This window comes from Anopheles gambiae, chromosome 2 (genome assembly GCF_943734735.2).
Source record: "Anopheles gambiae chromosome 2, idAnoGambNW_F1_1, whole genome shotgun sequence".
Classification (NCBI taxonomy): domain Eukaryota; kingdom Metazoa; phylum Arthropoda; class Insecta; order Diptera; family Culicidae; genus Anopheles; species Anopheles gambiae.
In genome coordinates, this window is record NC_064601.1 from 66,079,530 (window position 1) to 66,096,103 (window position 16,574).

The window sequence follows — 16,574 nt, forward strand, 5'->3', positions numbered from 1 at the left end:
CGATAATTTATTATGTTTTCGACATTTTTGGTTATAACAACTAAGAAATCATTATTTTTATAAATTTTTACATGAATTCCTCATGATCTACGAGCCGCATGGACAATTTACTTGAGATTAAAACTCTTACTCACATGACTTTAAATTTCGTGCATAAACAAATAATCAAATATTTTGTTAATATATCTTATTTTTTCGATAAAATCAATAAATACACAAAAATGCACGTAATAACAAAGAAATCTGTTCTATTTGCTAAGCTTTGTGTGCGGAAACCAATGGTTAACGGTTCTAAAATGACGTAAAGTCCCTCAACTATGGCGACCCCCCAAAGGCCCTAATCCGCGTAAACTTTGGCGTAAACTGAATTTCAGCCATACAACCCTGAAATCTTTTGACAGGAAGTTTACGCTCTCCCATACAAATCAAGCGTAAACTTTTTGAGTTTACGCCTCGTGTGACGTCCGTATAACGCAGCATGAATTGCTTGAAATTGTAAAGGCCGGGGTACATTGTCCGAACTCGCTAGTGTAATTTTTATTCTCACTAGCGCATCTGGCGGCGGCTGACCGAAGCATTTTGCCAATTAATTTGGAGCCGCTCCTGAAAATACGTTAATTTTCCATGTTTTTTAGTTAAATCGGAGGAGAAAAGTTTTGTAAAACGTTGATACACATGTTTTGCACGCATTGCATCCGTTTTTGCAATGGAAAACGATGGAAAAACTACTTAATTTTGAGATCCGGCATGACCATTCCCTCGCTGACCAAAAAAATCTTCCACCAGTCGCCGCCAGATGCGCTAGTGAAAATCGAAATTACGCTTGAGTACGATCAATGTAGCCCGGCTTAAGATAAACATAGGATTTCGAATGATTTATTCCAATGCACATTTGGCTACAAGTTGGCGTTGTCCACAAATTGGTCGCTCATCAAAATATGGCCCAAGTGTACGACGTAGGAAAAATTACAATTAGTTCTTTCAAGCTGATATGACTATTGCCGAACTCTAATTGGCAAAAACAGACTAGGGTAATATGCCAATTGTTGTACACCACCGAATTATTGCCCAATGCGTGTTAATTGTTGTTTATCCAAATATTTACAAAACATTAAAAGAAGCTAGCATTTTTTCGATTTTTTAGACACAAATGAAAATATTTCGACTGATTTCGATCAAGTCGAATGGATTTCTTAGTAAAACCGATAAGAAGTGTTCCTCACAAAATAAGGTTTATTTCGCCCTGTGATTAACTCACACTTTATATTTTGATTGTAATCGAACAAATAAGGTTAAATCTCACGATTCGGTATCAAAATTTTCGACTTTTTGCAAAAAAAAACTTATTTTAATACGCTGTTTAACAATGTGAACAAAGAGAGTGCTTTGATCCTATTTATTGCACAACCCAAAGCCTCCTTTTTTCTTCGTGCTATCATTTTGACAGTGTTCTGTTTAAAAATGACAATCGGATGCAGGTGTATGTTCGCCACTTATTTTGTGGAATTCCGGCTTGAACCAAGGACAAACATTTGATGCAACAGCGTTTCGTATTGTTCTAATCACTATTTGATAGAAAAAAAAACATCCATTTCAGGGCTCATTGTTGTCTATTTCATTGTATTTCAAAGTGTGCAATAATTGAATAAAATGTGTGCAATAATAGAATTTGGAGTTTTTGTAAGTGTGCAACAATTGGATTTTTGCATAGGTTAGAAAATGAGTATTTCTTGCCATTATTCATCGTTTTTATCCCTTAAATAAAATATACATACTATTTTTTAAACAATAATCATATATACTAGACACAAATAACAAGAATATTGTGGTTTTATCCATCTCAAACATATGAAATACGTTGGCTGTTACCTTAAGTGTGCAACAATTGGCAAATTACTCTACTTGTTTTCCTTACGTACAGAAGACTGAGGGGCCAAAGGCTTTCGCTGCTCAAGAAAACTAAATTATGAGCTCAAATATTTTAGTTTTGTACATTTAATCATAGGTTTTTATTCAATTACATGACTTAGAATTATTGGCGGATTTGACAATTTTGGCCAAAATATGATGGACAAATCATGATAATCTTCGTCTTAAAAATATCATCAAAATTTTAAGTCGATCCCGAAACTGGCAAGATATTGACAAATTAATACGAAAAAGTTGAGTGTACTATCAATTGATTGATCAACTGTATATGGTGTATCTTTAACTGTATCTTTTTAGAAAAATTCAACTTGTAGATTATTTATGATTTTTTTTATTATGCTATTTTTTCAATTAACAAAGCATAAACCATTTATAAATAGAAGACAATTCGACTTACAACTGGCATCGGGACCTTTTTTTCGATCCAATATAGTAGTATTTCGGAGGTCTTCTGTATACATTATTTTAAGGAATAAATCTGCTTTGATTGCAAGATGCGTTGTATGCGTTGTATGATATGTATATAATTTATGATAGATAGCATTGGTTGCATTGAAAGAAATGTGTGAACATTTCTATTGACACTAACAACTCAAATTCAATAATCGTTCGAAATAAAACATTTATTTATTGCTTATGTTTTACATGAAACAATCCTTATTTTGCACAACATTCTTCAATTGTAATGCTTCGCACTGTGTTATGTTAAATAATAATGCAAGGAAGACTTTGAAAAGTAAATTTTGATGAGTTTTTTATGCATGTTACGATATAGTTTCATCTAAAATGAAAATGAAACTTTCATAAAAAATGATAAAGAATTATTATTACGTAAAATTTAAATGTAAATTGGTTGCGATCCAAAACAATGTTAAAATAAATCCATTCAAATACTGGAAATCTAACAATATATAAAATACACTTAACAATTGCCGAGATCAGTTATGTAACGAATCATCAATTTTGGAAGAGTAAGAAGACAAGAGTAGTATCTTATCGGTAGTTTGGCCTCGATCGTATTTCAACTTTATTAAAAAAAAACTAATAGATATCAGAATAAGGTTTGAAGAACACATGCCATTTAGAATAGTCTTTAATGAATAGATTTTTGATTTGCTAGAAAAGATGCTACTGATAGCTTTTCTCATGATAACACATAAGACATTATCTTGGCTAAAAGGATTGTTTAATTCGCTATTCAATTAAAAATATTGCACTAAACATGGAATAGAAAAAGTTTAACAAAAAAGACAAATACAACACAAATGGAAGTGAGTCACAACATTTCGCACTAATGCTCGCCTACGATGTTCAGTCTCTGTTTATTACTTCCCCACAGAGGACGACGACGAAGATGGCCCAACGTTTAAGGACAAAGCCCTCGAGTTTCTGATGAAGATGATCGACATTTTCTGTGTGTGGGACTGTTGTTGGGTTTGGCTTAAATTTCAGGAATGGGTTGCTTTTATTGTGTTTGACCCATTTGTAGAGCTATTCATTACGCTCTGCATTGTGGTAAATACACTGTTTATGGCTTTAGATCATCACGATATGGATCCAGATATGGAAAAGGCACTGAAAAGTGGCAACTACGTAAGTTTCAATACATTTAATAGTGACAGCTAATTTATTTGGTTGAATGTGGGAAAATGTCACTCCACGTTAATTCCGAGATACGGGTATTAAATTTGTTTGTTTTATTGCAGTTCTTCACAGCTACATTTGCCATCGAAGCTACAATGAAGCTCATAGCAATGAGCCCCAAATATTACTTTCAAGAGGGTTGGAATATCTTCGATTTTATTATCGTAGCACTGTCTCTGCTAGAATTGGGACTTGAGGGTGTTCAAGGATTGTCAGTATTACGATCGTTCCGTTTGGTAAGTATAGCCTGAAGATTTATTCTTCAGTATAACATATAATTATATATATTTATATATAATTATATATATATATATATATATATATATATATATATATATATATATATATATATATATATATATATATATATATATATATATATATATATATATATATATATATATATATATATATATATATATATATATATATATATTTATATTTATATGTGTGTGTGCATATATATAAAGCCATTAAAAAATTATAATACCCATTACCTAGCAGTATAACTCAATAAAATAAAATAAAACAATACAGCGAATACAGTTTTCCAAGAGTCGTTGATTACGAAACATGGTTTATCGTCAATTTTAAAATACTGATGCACTTGCAATTACAGCTAAGAGTTTTCAAGCTGGCAAAATCATGGCCTACATTGAATCTTCTAATTTCCATCATGGGACGTACAGTTGGTGCCCTTGGTAATTTAACCTTCGTCTTATGCATCATCATTTTCATCTTCGCCGTGATGGGGATGCAACTTTTTGGCAAAAACTACACAGGTAGTGTGAGAAATGCCAAAATGTGCTTGGTAGATTGGATATGTGGTTCAAAAACCTCTCTTTTTGTAACTATCGAACGTTTACTTTTCTTCTATCTGCTATATGCTGAACATTAGTTCAACAATGCCTTTAGAGCTACAATAACCTTTTTAGCTACCACTTTAAAACTATTCCACAAAAAACTTATGCAATCTACTTCTCTTTACTTCTTATTATCGTTTTACTTAACACATCTACTAGCGATAGAGCTTCAGCAATTTCAATCATGCAGAATTGCTTTGCATAAAAATTTACTTCAACATGCAGGTGTCTATAGGTGCGAGGCCACAGCAGCAACAAAAGCCTCTAAAATTTGTCGAAACATGAGCTTTTGTCAATATGTCGTGCCCTGAAGCGACCAAATAAAATAGGCAAAATATTGACGCGAAAGTGGTGGAATTTTATGTTTTCTAAAAAATTTCAACAAACTAATGCTAAAATAACAGTTATCTAGGGTAATTGTGATCTACTAATATGGAAAAATTGTAAAAAATAATGTTTTTAATTCATTTTTTTGTCCATCCGTAGGCAGTGGCGGATTGACACTAGTGAACCCTAGGCGGTTACACGAATGTAGGTCTTTCTGAAGTATCGTGCGGGTAGTTTTAAGGGGAATTCTAAAGTAAAGCAGGATTGGGAATCAAATTTAATAAATGTATGAATCCTAATAATTGCCTTATTGTTCTGTGATCGATAGAAATTCATAATTAGGAAGTCTCTATCGAGGTCAACAAAGAGTATGCACGAGAGGCTCGGATTTGGCATGAGAAGCTCGGAACTACACAAATGCATGTCGTTCTGCGAAAGTTGTGTCATGATAAAAAGTTGTGTCAATGTCTATATTGTTTATGCGGTCACGAGAATCTCTTTTTGTCAAAGTGACAAAGTTTCCAGCATTTGTTCGGTGCCGTGCTTTGTCCCTTATGGAAAATATTTTGATCTACAAGGACGCCGTTTATATGGGTACCTTTTATCCGGTGTCCGTGTATCGCTTTACATCGCATATAAATTTCTTAATCCGTATTTATTGCAAAAATGTTAAATAAAGAAATTTATGAACCATATTTACAGAACAGATTAAACCTATACGCTTAGAAGCGCTCTCTAATAAGTAGAAACACACTTAGGGTCCGCACTACAAATTCCGCGTACGCAAGCGATGCCCAAATTACGGTCATTAGCAGGGCGTTCAATAAATTTAGCTACTTACACTAATGTCATACTAGTATATCGTCATTTAAAAATAGAATACTGTTAGGTTGGATTAAAAGGGAAAATTAGTTTAATTAATTAAGTTTAATTAAATTAGTTTAAGTTTAATTTTGTGCGGTTGGAAAAATGGAAGCTTCTTGTGACAATTAGGAAATTTATTCGATCGTGAAAGTATTTTCCGTTGTTAAATATTGTCCTTTTACTTTACCATTACCAAAACCAAATCTACGGTTATCATCGCTAAACTAGATCGACTGTTTGCAGTTGACCATTTATGCAATGGTCTATTTGTTCATCTAATCGTAAATGGAGACGTTCAGATCAAGCAGATCATGTTCCATCGACTAGAACAAACAAGAATCTATGAACTAGGTTACTCAGCGGAGAGAATAAAACTTACATTTTCGGTGTTTCTTAGTACTTTTGTTAGAATGCGGTAGGAACAGATCATCAATAGTGAACAAACGGGGTTCGTCACTTGTTGGCTAATTCCCATATGATGCTTAGTTCTCCACCCATCTAGCAATTTTGCTTGCTTTTTGTGTGTCAAATAGGGTCCTGCGGTATTAGTGTCCATATTTTCGATAATGAAGCAGAGCTCCCGGTAAAAACACATTTTTTGTTAGAAAATTTACCATATAGCCTTGGCTTTCAATTACACATAGCAGGATAATCAGTTCTACGTATGGGGGGCACGGTCCATTCGGGACTTGAACCCATGACGAGCATATTATTAAGTCGTACGAGTTGACAGACCGGCAATGTCTAGTAGTGATATTAATTGTCGCGAAAAAGAAAATCTGAAGATGACGCTTCAAAATGACATTTTGTTTTAGTTCCACGCGTGTTTTTAGTATCCATGAAAGATACATAAATTATTGACGACAGCTATACATAATCCGCACGATTTTATTTATAGCCCAAACGGTATTTTTTTCCTTCTGAATAAAAACACGGTGAATTTGTTTAAGATTTACTGGATGTATTACTCTTCAATTTACGCGTGTTTTTTTATTTAGGAGGAACGGTCGAAAACGCCGTAATGTTAATAGTATAAATGGTATTTCATTGGATGAAGCCATTTCCATTTACGATCTAAAATGACATGGCGGGGCTGTATCGTTTGTGTGAATTCCATAATCAATAAAAAAACTAAAAATTATTTACATTTTAATTTAAAATTGAGTATTCTTTAACTTGCAAATCACTAACAATCTCTATTGGAGCATAAATTACATTAGTAGCTTAAGAAAATGTATCGGATGAGTCGCTGTTATTATGCTTATGTAGAAAAAAAGGACACAATTTAGACGAATCTTAAACCAAACAAATCTGTCATGATAAATAATTAAGAATCTCTTCGTTGAATGCAATTAGTGGAAATTTTAGAAAAACAGCATGTTAGGGCTTATATCGATAGCGTATGATTCCAATACAGTTTTTACACTCAAAAGGTGATTAGGACTATAAATATAGTTTTGAAATTTAGGAACTCTCTATGCATTGTTAAATATTAAAGTACAACGGTTTAAAAATATGCTTACTACTTCTTGCAATTTTCTGTACTATCTCTCTTTTTCTCTTTTTCTCCTTTTTCTGATTCTTTTTCACATCATTCGTGTTTGATTTTTAACACTTTTTGCTGAAAAACGCAACAATTTACATACAACACTACATGAAAATCATCGACACCTGTGATACATTGAACTGGAACGTAACAACATTGTTGCAAATGCGTTTCATTACATTACCCGCAAAACATTAAAATTACAATAGCTTCGAGTTTTTAAGCTCGCTAAATCGTGGCCAACGCTGAATTTACTCATTTCCATCATGGGCAGAACGATGGGTGCGTTAGGTAATCTGACGTTCGTACTCTGCATTATCATCTTCATCTTTGCCGTGATGGGAATGCAGCTGTTCGGAAAGAACTATGTCGGTAAGTAGTGAGCACTGCATCCGCGCATAAATGTGGTAATAAGCACCATTCAAGCCAACACTATTTATATAAAACACAAGAGATTCATTGTGTACGGAACATACATTTGATTAGGATTTATTCTTAATGAAATAAGATCAAACTATGTAAATTGTATTCAGAAACCCCTGAAATACTTTTTTTGCAACCATGATTACAGAATTACATAAAATTAAAGAATAGTTGACAAATGCTTTTAGTACACAAATAAATAAAATAAATCCATGAAAATACTGTAAGCTTCTATAGGATGTACTTTCTAGACGAAACATGATTTTTTACATATAGTGTCATAATCTGTAAATTAAAGGTAGAGTATCAAAGAACAAAGCTAATTTCTGATCCTTGCATACATTGCTTAAAGCTCTAATTATCTGTGGCTTATGTATATTGTTATAACCCCTCATCATTTGTAAGAAATGGTTGATTTGATGAGCATTTGCTAAATTCTTATTGTTTCTTTACAGAAATTGGCAAATAAAAAAGCAATTGGAGTTGATAAATTTTACTATCATTATTAATATTATTATAATTACTATGACCTACTTACACAACAAGTACAAAATGTCTCGCCCAAATCAGCCAAAATTTTCTTGCAATTGGTTTGTAACTATATTATTTGCAATGTACATGCATTATGCTCTTTACAATGCCAACGCAATTCCTGTTAAAGAAAATGCATTAACGATAAGCTTTTAGAAAAAGGTTTAGAGAAACAGCTTACAATGTCTTGATGATCAATTCAAGTAGTCTACTAGCTTATTCTCAATTATTATATATTCACTAACGCGAATTAAATGCTTTGTGACAGATTTCATCAGAAAATCAGTGTTTTGCTAGCCTAATTGCTTTTTTCCTTTTCTTTAATATACTTTTTCCAGATAATGTGGATAGATTCCCCGACCATGATCTGCCAAGATGGAATTTTACAGATTTCATGCATTCCTTCATGATTGTGTTCCGTGTGCTATGCGGAGAATGGATTGAATCAATGTGGGATTGTATGCTTGTCGGTGATGTATCCTGCATACCATTTTTCTTGGCCACTGTAGTGATAGGAAATTTAGTCGTAAGTAATGCAAATTAACATGGACCAAGATCGTTTTTACATGACATTGTTTTGCAGGTGCTTAACCTTTTCTTAGCCTTGCTTTTGTCAAATTTTGGTTCATCATCCTTGTCTGCACCAACGGCAGATAATGAGACCAACAAGATTGCAGAAGCGTTCAACAGAATATCACGCTTTTCTAACTGGATTAAAATGAATTTAGCAAACGCTCTCAAGTTTGTAAAAAATAAATTAACAAGCCAAATAGCATCCGTTCAACCGACAGGTAAATAATATAACTATGATTTTATTGTAGAATGAAGAGTACAATCCACTAGCACCATGTAAATTAAGTTGAATGTTTCATTTGGTTATTCATCCAAATATTTTTGGTTTTCAATGTATATTCAAGAACAAATAATATTTTAAAATATCCAATCAATTAATTAGCACTAAATAGAACGAGTTTAATGGAATTCCCCGACTAATAACGTTAAATCTGCTCTATAGTGGTACTTTCTATCACTTAAATAATGTAAAACAATTGTTTTAAAAATTATTTGACTCTTGTTCCTAAATCTTAATTCTCATTCTTCATAAGCATTTTACAAACCATAAGTTTTTAACTTAGGTAAAAGTGGATTGTATATTTTCTGCTAAAAGTAGTTAGTATGCTTCAAAATATGTGTTGCTAGTTCAGTAGTAAAATTAATTGTAACATTACTCAATTTGTGTGTTATGAATGATTTTAAAACAGACGGATATTCGATCATATGCGAGTAGATGATAACAACGATAATGTTTTATGTGGGTTGCTTGCTGTGTGTTTGACATTTAATTCCTGTTCAAATTCATGCTTTTAAATATGTATAGTATATCAAAAGGGATATGCATGAATTACGATCACACATAACTATATCTGCAAAAGTATTGCATATATGATACTTTGTGAATTACTATGCTATTACAGCTAGTAACTACCACACAGTATAGATCTTGAGCATGTTCGAAATGGAAATCTCTCTCTTAAAAATACAAAACAAACAAAACTAATTTTATGATACTTTTTATCATAAAGGCTATCCAACAATATGTATATCTCACCCAACTTGTTTTCTGTCAAATGTGGGTCTCGTTTAATAGTAGTAGATATTACTTGATGTATGTATTGAACAAAGATCGTTTATGTTTAATTGTTGTCATGTTGATGAAATGTGTGTGCTCTGATATTGCTAATACTTTCCCTTCATGATTGATCTAACTGAGTCAATTTTTCTTTCAATTTGTCTGTTTCAATCATAAAATTTCCGACGATTCCCGTGCATTGATATGTTATGTGTATTATGGGATACTATACATAATTGCCTATCTTCCGATGCACTTATCATATTCGTCATTGTTGGGTGCTACGGATTTAAAAATGTGGTATCAATGGTAACTTATTGATTCGCTAAATATATTGTCTACATTGTCTATTGCATACGTGCATATGTTGCATACGTGAAAATTTCGTGCAATTTGTTTATAAAAACCAAATCATGACACACAAAACAAACCGAAAACCATAAACACTAGGCAAAGGCGTATGTCCATGTATATCTTCAGAGCATGGTGAAAATGAACTGGAACTTACTCCAGACGATATTTTGGCGGATGGACTATTGAAGAAAGGAATCAAAGAGCACAACCAACTGGAAGTAGCGATTGGCGATGGCATGGAATTCACCATTCATGGTGATCTGAAGAACAAAGCAAAAAAGAATAAACAAATCATGAACAACTCTAAGGTATGTACTGTTTCGCACTTCTGCATCAACTCATTCATTTTGTTATCGATGAAACGAAAACATTTGTATGTACCACTCATCTTTAGAACTTACTACACTGTTAAGAACACCATTCTGCCGAACATATTAAATTTATTTTTTATTCTCACTCTCATTATCTTCTGTGTAAGAATGTTATGCTACTAAACAAAACATTAATCTCATTACGTGTGTGTTATGTCTTGATAATTAGGTGATAGGCAATTCTATTAGTAATCATCAAGATAATAAATTAGATCATGAACTGAATCATAGAGGCGTGTCCTTACAGGACGATGATACTGCTAGTATCAAATCTTATGGCAGTCACAAGAATCGCCCATTTAAGGATGAAAGCCACAAAGGCAGCGCCGAAACGATGGAGGGTGAAGAAAAACGTGATGCCAGCAAGGAGGATCTAGGAATTGACGAAGGTAGCTATAGCCTAGTAAGAATAGCCTACATGACAAACCTACGTTTTTCTCTACTATATCTTAACCATACTTTAGAACTCGACGACGAAGGCGAGGGAGATGAAGGTCCTCTGGATGGAGAGCTGATTATTCATGCAGAAGAAGATGAAGTGATTGAGGATTCACCGGCGGATTGCTGCCCGGACAACTGCTACAAAAAATTTCCTGTTCTTGCTGGGGATGATGACGCGCCGTTCTGGCAGGGTTGGGGAAATTTACGTCTCAAAACGTTTCAGCTAATAGAAAATAAGTATTTTGAGACAGCTGTAATTACAATGATTCTGCTTAGTAGCTTAGCTTTGGTATGTATTGTCTTAATATGTAACATCGAATCCCGGTCTATAATGTATTTGATTTTTATCCCACAGGCCCTCGAAGATGTGCATCTTCCACAGCGCCCAATCCTTCAAGATATTCTTTATTACATGGATCGAATTTTCACAGTGATCTTTTTTTTAGAGATGTTAATCAAATGGTTAGCTTTAGGTTTTAAAGTATATTTTACAAATGCTTGGTGTTGGCTTGATTTCATTATCGTGATGGTAAGTAAGACCATACCTAATTTCACTCAAAACATTGGTCGGGCCCATAGACAAGTCTGTTATCTCCATATCAAATATTTGGCTGAAAATATGCCCGATGATTTCCATACATCGGGTTAATTACAAGATGAACATCAGTATATCAATAAGTTTGTTGAACTCAAAACGAAATTTAGTTTCTGTGTTCAAAAATATCAACAGTAATTTACTATCAGTTGCGTGCAGGTGATGTGGTTCGATAATTGATTTAAGAAATTTCGTTTAGTTAAATTTGCTTCTATTTGTATTTTTTCCTCTGTTCGACATTTTTATCTTTAGCTTTCACTGATAAATCTTGCCGCTATCTGGGTAGGAGCGGCCGATATCCCAGCTTTTCGCTCAATGCGTACACTGCGCGCCTTACGCCCGCTTCGTGCCGTATCACGTTGGGAGGGTATGAGAGTAAGTACCAAGAATATTGGTTCACTTGCGTGCATTTTGATTGCTAAGAGGCACTACCTTTTTGATGGTGTACTACTTTGTGCAGTGCCATTGTTTTTGGAAGCTATCTTGCTCTACCTACAATATTCTACAATCTAGTTTACGATATATATATATATATAAATTTCTTCCATGTAGTCTTCTATATGTTTGTATAGACGTGTGCTGTATGTCCTCAACCTATTCGTCTAAAGGAAAAATATGTTTTTCTTATATTACCTACTTATTTACCTTGCTGAGCAATGAACTTAAACGAAAGTTTATCGCAGCTTTAGGTAAAAATGTGTAATAGTCGGTGTTCAATGTTAAGATATCTTTCAATCGTGGTTTTGTTTCGTGTAATACTGTACAATGACAAAAAAATATGAATGAAAAATGATGAATTAAAAATAATTATGCTGCCGACCCTGACAAATATGTCCAGATTTTTTTTTAATCAAGAGGAACCGTTGAAAAAGGCCGTATAGCCGTTGATACGTATTTAAAGAAGAAATAATGATTTATTATACCGTAGGAAAAACAATTCGTCTTATATTTTGCAAGACTAGAAAATGGACTAGACATTTGCTCATCAGCAAAATGAATATATTCCTATATCCCTCTAAGCAGACATTTATTTTGGGATTAATTAGTTTTTTTGTGTTCTTACGTCGAAGTTTTTTTTGCGGTGTGCAAAATGGTACCTGCAAAAAAAAATCTCTTATGAACTATTATTTATTATTATTACTAGTTGTATCAGTTAATACAAAGACAAACACCAAAACTAATACAATGGTAATCATTAAAGAAGAAAAAACTACAATAATGCCCATTTCGAAAAAGTTTGATTTTTGTTGTAGTTTTTTTACACTGGTGTAATGCGATTCATCCTATAATATAGGAATTTATGAAAGGTAGATAAAATTTACGTTTTTATTGTTTTATATAATCAAATAGGTATTTTAACTGATTGCCAGATAGTGGAGATATCCAGAAGTATTGTCGATAACTCATTTACAGCTTAGAACACTATATTATTAACAGATGTTAAGGGAACCTGACTGCACACTATCTACAAAGCAATGTAGCAAATCTATATGTAAATATGTGACTTAGATAAGAAATAATGCAAGAAGTTTGTGATTTATGTTTTGCGTCGAGGTTTATGGTACTATAATGAGCCATTATTATTATTATTATTTTTTTTTTTTTGAAAAGCTTGATGGCTTCATTTAAGGAAAACAAATATTTCATGAATTTTAGGTGTTATTTATGTAGCTGAAAATACAAAAGCTGCTTTAGTATGTATCGATGTGATTATTGTGTATTTTTTATGTTCTCTATGATTAAAAATTATCATTTCAGCGATTTAATTTATATGTGGTGCAATAGTTACTATGCTATGTTTTGAGACACCGAACGCGTTTCAGGTATTAAATCATTTTATCTCTTATCAGATGCCATAAGGAATTTAAAACATATTTATCATTGTTCTATTTCACTGCAAAGAAACTTTCAGGTGTTTCAAAATAGTATCATACAAATATTTTTTCCCGTTTTTGATTACTTTGTTGCTATTGCTATTGATATTGGCATCAATCAAATTCATTAATTTAGAGCAGTAATGTTTTCGACAATCAAATTGTAGGGTTAATTTAAACTACTTGCTCTATTGTTTGCTACATTATTTTATTCGATCTAACAAAAAGATAAGTACAAGCCTAGAATGACTGCCCAAGGGCTGACTATCCCGCTGTGTGGTAATGATTAAGTATCGAAAGCCTATTTAGGCCGGCATGTCTACGTAGGACGTTATGCCAAATAGAGGAAGAAGAATAAGAATATGCATAACTATTATACAATACAAGCATTATACCATTGAAACGAAATATTAGTTTAAAAATATTTAAAACTTAAACAGACCTTTGCACCAAACAAGACAGCTAAACCTTATCATCTCAAAATAGAGATATTTAATTATATGGAGACAACAAAAGTTATGGGCGGTTATGGATAAACTACACGATAATAATTCATCAAACATTCACTGGATTTGACCCATACTTTTCCTAGGTATCTTTGATAAACTTCGTTGCTTCACTTTGTGGAGCTGGTGGTATTCAAGCATTCAAAACCATGCGAACTCTTAGAGCCCTGAGACCACTACGTGCCATGTCCCGTATGCAGGGAATGAGGGTACGTAATTAAAAAGTATTAATTTTCTAATTAGTTTTCAATGACAAACATCATTTAGAACCATTAGTTATTTTACATATCGATTTGCACTGACATTTTATTTGAGTATGAATACCAGTATGAAAAATCATCAATACAAATGTATTATCCTAACGCTCTCTTTAGATTGATGGTATTAGTTATTTTGATTGCATCAGTGAAGTAGACTATGTTACATTGAAACTATCAATATTTTTGGAGCTCTTATTGACCATTACATGATCATTCTGTATCAGAATTTTTACAAATATGATTAGTATATAGTCGTTTTTTTACTTTTAGTTGCTTTTATAGCAGTATCGTGATTATTTTATACCTTTACCTTTTATACATTTAATTAAAGTACATTTGATAAAATTATACCTTCACAATTAACGTGCTTAGTACAGTGGCATGCTTAAATATGAGCCTTTTTTTAAATTTTATGTAATTTATATCCATAATCACATTGCACATGATATTTCTACATGCAAGAATACCATTGGCTTATGTGATATGTCCACTATAACGAGGTTTTTTTTACTTTTTTAAAACATTCCAAAAAGTAGAGAATCTACATCATATTCATTCATTCCCGTTATTTTCAGCAAATACACATTTGACAGTTCATCATTATTATTTTATCATTAAAACTTATGTGGCTTATGTTTCATTGCCTTGGTCGATCCATACATTTTTAGCTTTACCAAAGAATATTTCTCATTGTATGTACTCCAAATAATATTAATGGGACTTATTTATATACGCAATAGCAATGTATAAATTGATATTCAATATGGTTAATGTGGCACGCTATTGATGTTGAATGCTTTAAGTATATGTTTTGTTTGAAATGGTATTGCCATTGTTGTATTTTTACTAAACAAATTGCAATCAGTTAATTGATTATTGTAAAAAAATAATAAATGTATTTAATTTCATGAATACAAATTATTTATAAAACAGGTCGTCGTGAATGCGTTGGTTCAAGCTATACCGTCCATCTTCAACGTGCTGCTGGTTTGTTTGATATTCTGGCTAATATTTGCAATCATGGGGGTGCAATTATTTGCTGGCAAATACTTCAAGGTAATTGCCTTAGTTTTTCAAAACTATCAAAATCCGTTGATTTACTTCCCCGTTATTTCAGTGTGTGGATAAAAATAAAACTACATTACCTCACGAAATTATACCGGATGTAAATGCTTGCAAAGCCGAAAACTATTCATGGGAAAATTCACCAATGAACTTCGATCATGTAGGTAAAGCATATTTGTGTCTGTTTCAAGTAGCCACATTCAAAGGATGGATACAAATAATGAACGATGCTATTGATTCTAGAGACGTAAGTTTTGTAATAGACTTATATAAAACATGTTGTAAACAATTTAAAACTACATTTTTTTCTATAATTAAATGCTCAGGTCGGTAAACAGCCTATACGGGAAACGAATATCTACATGTATCTGTACTTTGTGTTCTTTATTATCTTTGGGTCATTCTTCACGTTGAATCTATTCATTGGTGTTATAATTGACAACTTCAATGAACAGAAAAAGAAAGCTGGTGGATCGCTAGAAATGTTCATGACAGAGGATCAGAAAAAGTACTATAATGCAATGAAAAAAATGGGTTCGAAGAAACCTCTAAAGGCAATTCCTCGTCCAAGGGTTAGTGTTTTCAGAAACGTTTGTTTGTGTTTGGAGCACTAATTTATTTTTTATTTTCCATTCTTTCCAGTGGCGGCCTCAAGCAATAGTTTTTGAAATAGTGACGAACAAAAAGTTTGACATGATTATCATGTTGTTCATCGGATTCAATATGTTAACTATGACACTGGACCACTACAAACAATCAGAAACTTTTAGTGCTGTTTTGGATTACTTGAATATGATATTCATCTGCATATTCAGCAGCGAATGTTTAATGAAGATTTTTGCACTTCGTTATCATTACTTTATCGAGCCATGGAATTTGTTTGATTTTGTTGTCGTCATTCTTTCGATTTTGGGTAAGAGTATTAGTTTCATGTAAACAATGTGAGCTACAACATCTTCTTTTGTTAAACAACATATTGTTTTGTTTCTTTCAGGCCTTGTTCTAAGTGATATCATTGAAAAATATTTTGTATCTCCCACACTTCTACGAGTCGTGCGAGTGGCAAAAGTGGGCCGAGTATTGCGTTTGGTTAAAGGAGCCAAGGGTATCCGAACGTTGCTGTTTGCATTAGCCATGTCGCTACCTGCACTATTTAACATCTGCTTGTTACTCTTTTTGGTGATGTTTATATTTGCCATTTTTGGAATGTCATTTTTCATGCACGTCAAAGATAAGAGTGGCTTAGATGACGTGTACAATTTTAAAACGTTTGGCCAGAGCATGATTTTACTATTTCAGGTTAGTTTTCTCTTTTTATTTAAACTGTGAATTTTATACTAAATATCTGTAA

General features: G+C 32.8%; 1 protein-coding gene across 50 annotated transcripts in view; it reads left to right on the plus strand.

Annotated features, from left to right (window-relative positions):
- LOC1278521 (sodium channel protein para) overlaps positions 1–16,574 on the plus strand; it is a 95,161-nt gene that overhangs the window by 68,071 nt on the left and 10,516 nt on the right. For 9 of the 50 annotated variants that reach the window (XM_061651077.1, XM_061651079.1, XM_061651090.1 and 6 more), the window contains 15 exons: positions 3,245–3,522; positions 3,636–3,809; positions 7,383–7,545; positions 8,466–8,653; positions 8,711–8,918; positions 10,208–10,419; positions 10,652–10,871; positions 10,947–11,212; positions 11,279–11,452; positions 13,985–14,107; positions 15,092–15,214; positions 15,276–15,470; positions 15,550–15,795; positions 15,866–16,136; positions 16,218–16,522. In XM_061651077.1, the coding sequence (XP_061507061.1) occupies positions 3,245–3,522; positions 3,636–3,809; positions 7,383–7,545; positions 8,466–8,653; positions 8,711–8,918; positions 10,208–10,419; positions 10,652–10,871; positions 10,947–11,212; positions 11,279–11,452; positions 13,985–14,107; positions 15,092–15,214; positions 15,276–15,470; positions 15,550–15,795; positions 15,866–16,136; positions 16,218–16,522 (3,146 nt within the window). Of the gene's footprint in view, positions 1–3,244; positions 3,523–3,635; positions 3,810–4,192; positions 4,356–7,382; positions 7,546–8,465; positions 8,654–8,710; positions 8,919–10,207; positions 10,420–10,651; positions 10,872–10,946; positions 11,213–11,278; positions 11,453–13,984; positions 14,108–15,091; positions 15,215–15,275; positions 15,471–15,549; positions 15,796–15,865; positions 16,137–16,217; positions 16,523–16,574 lie in introns of all 50 variants that reach the window. The other 41 variants (XM_061651096.1, XM_061651111.1, XM_061651100.1 and 38 more) reach the window with 14 other exon arrangements.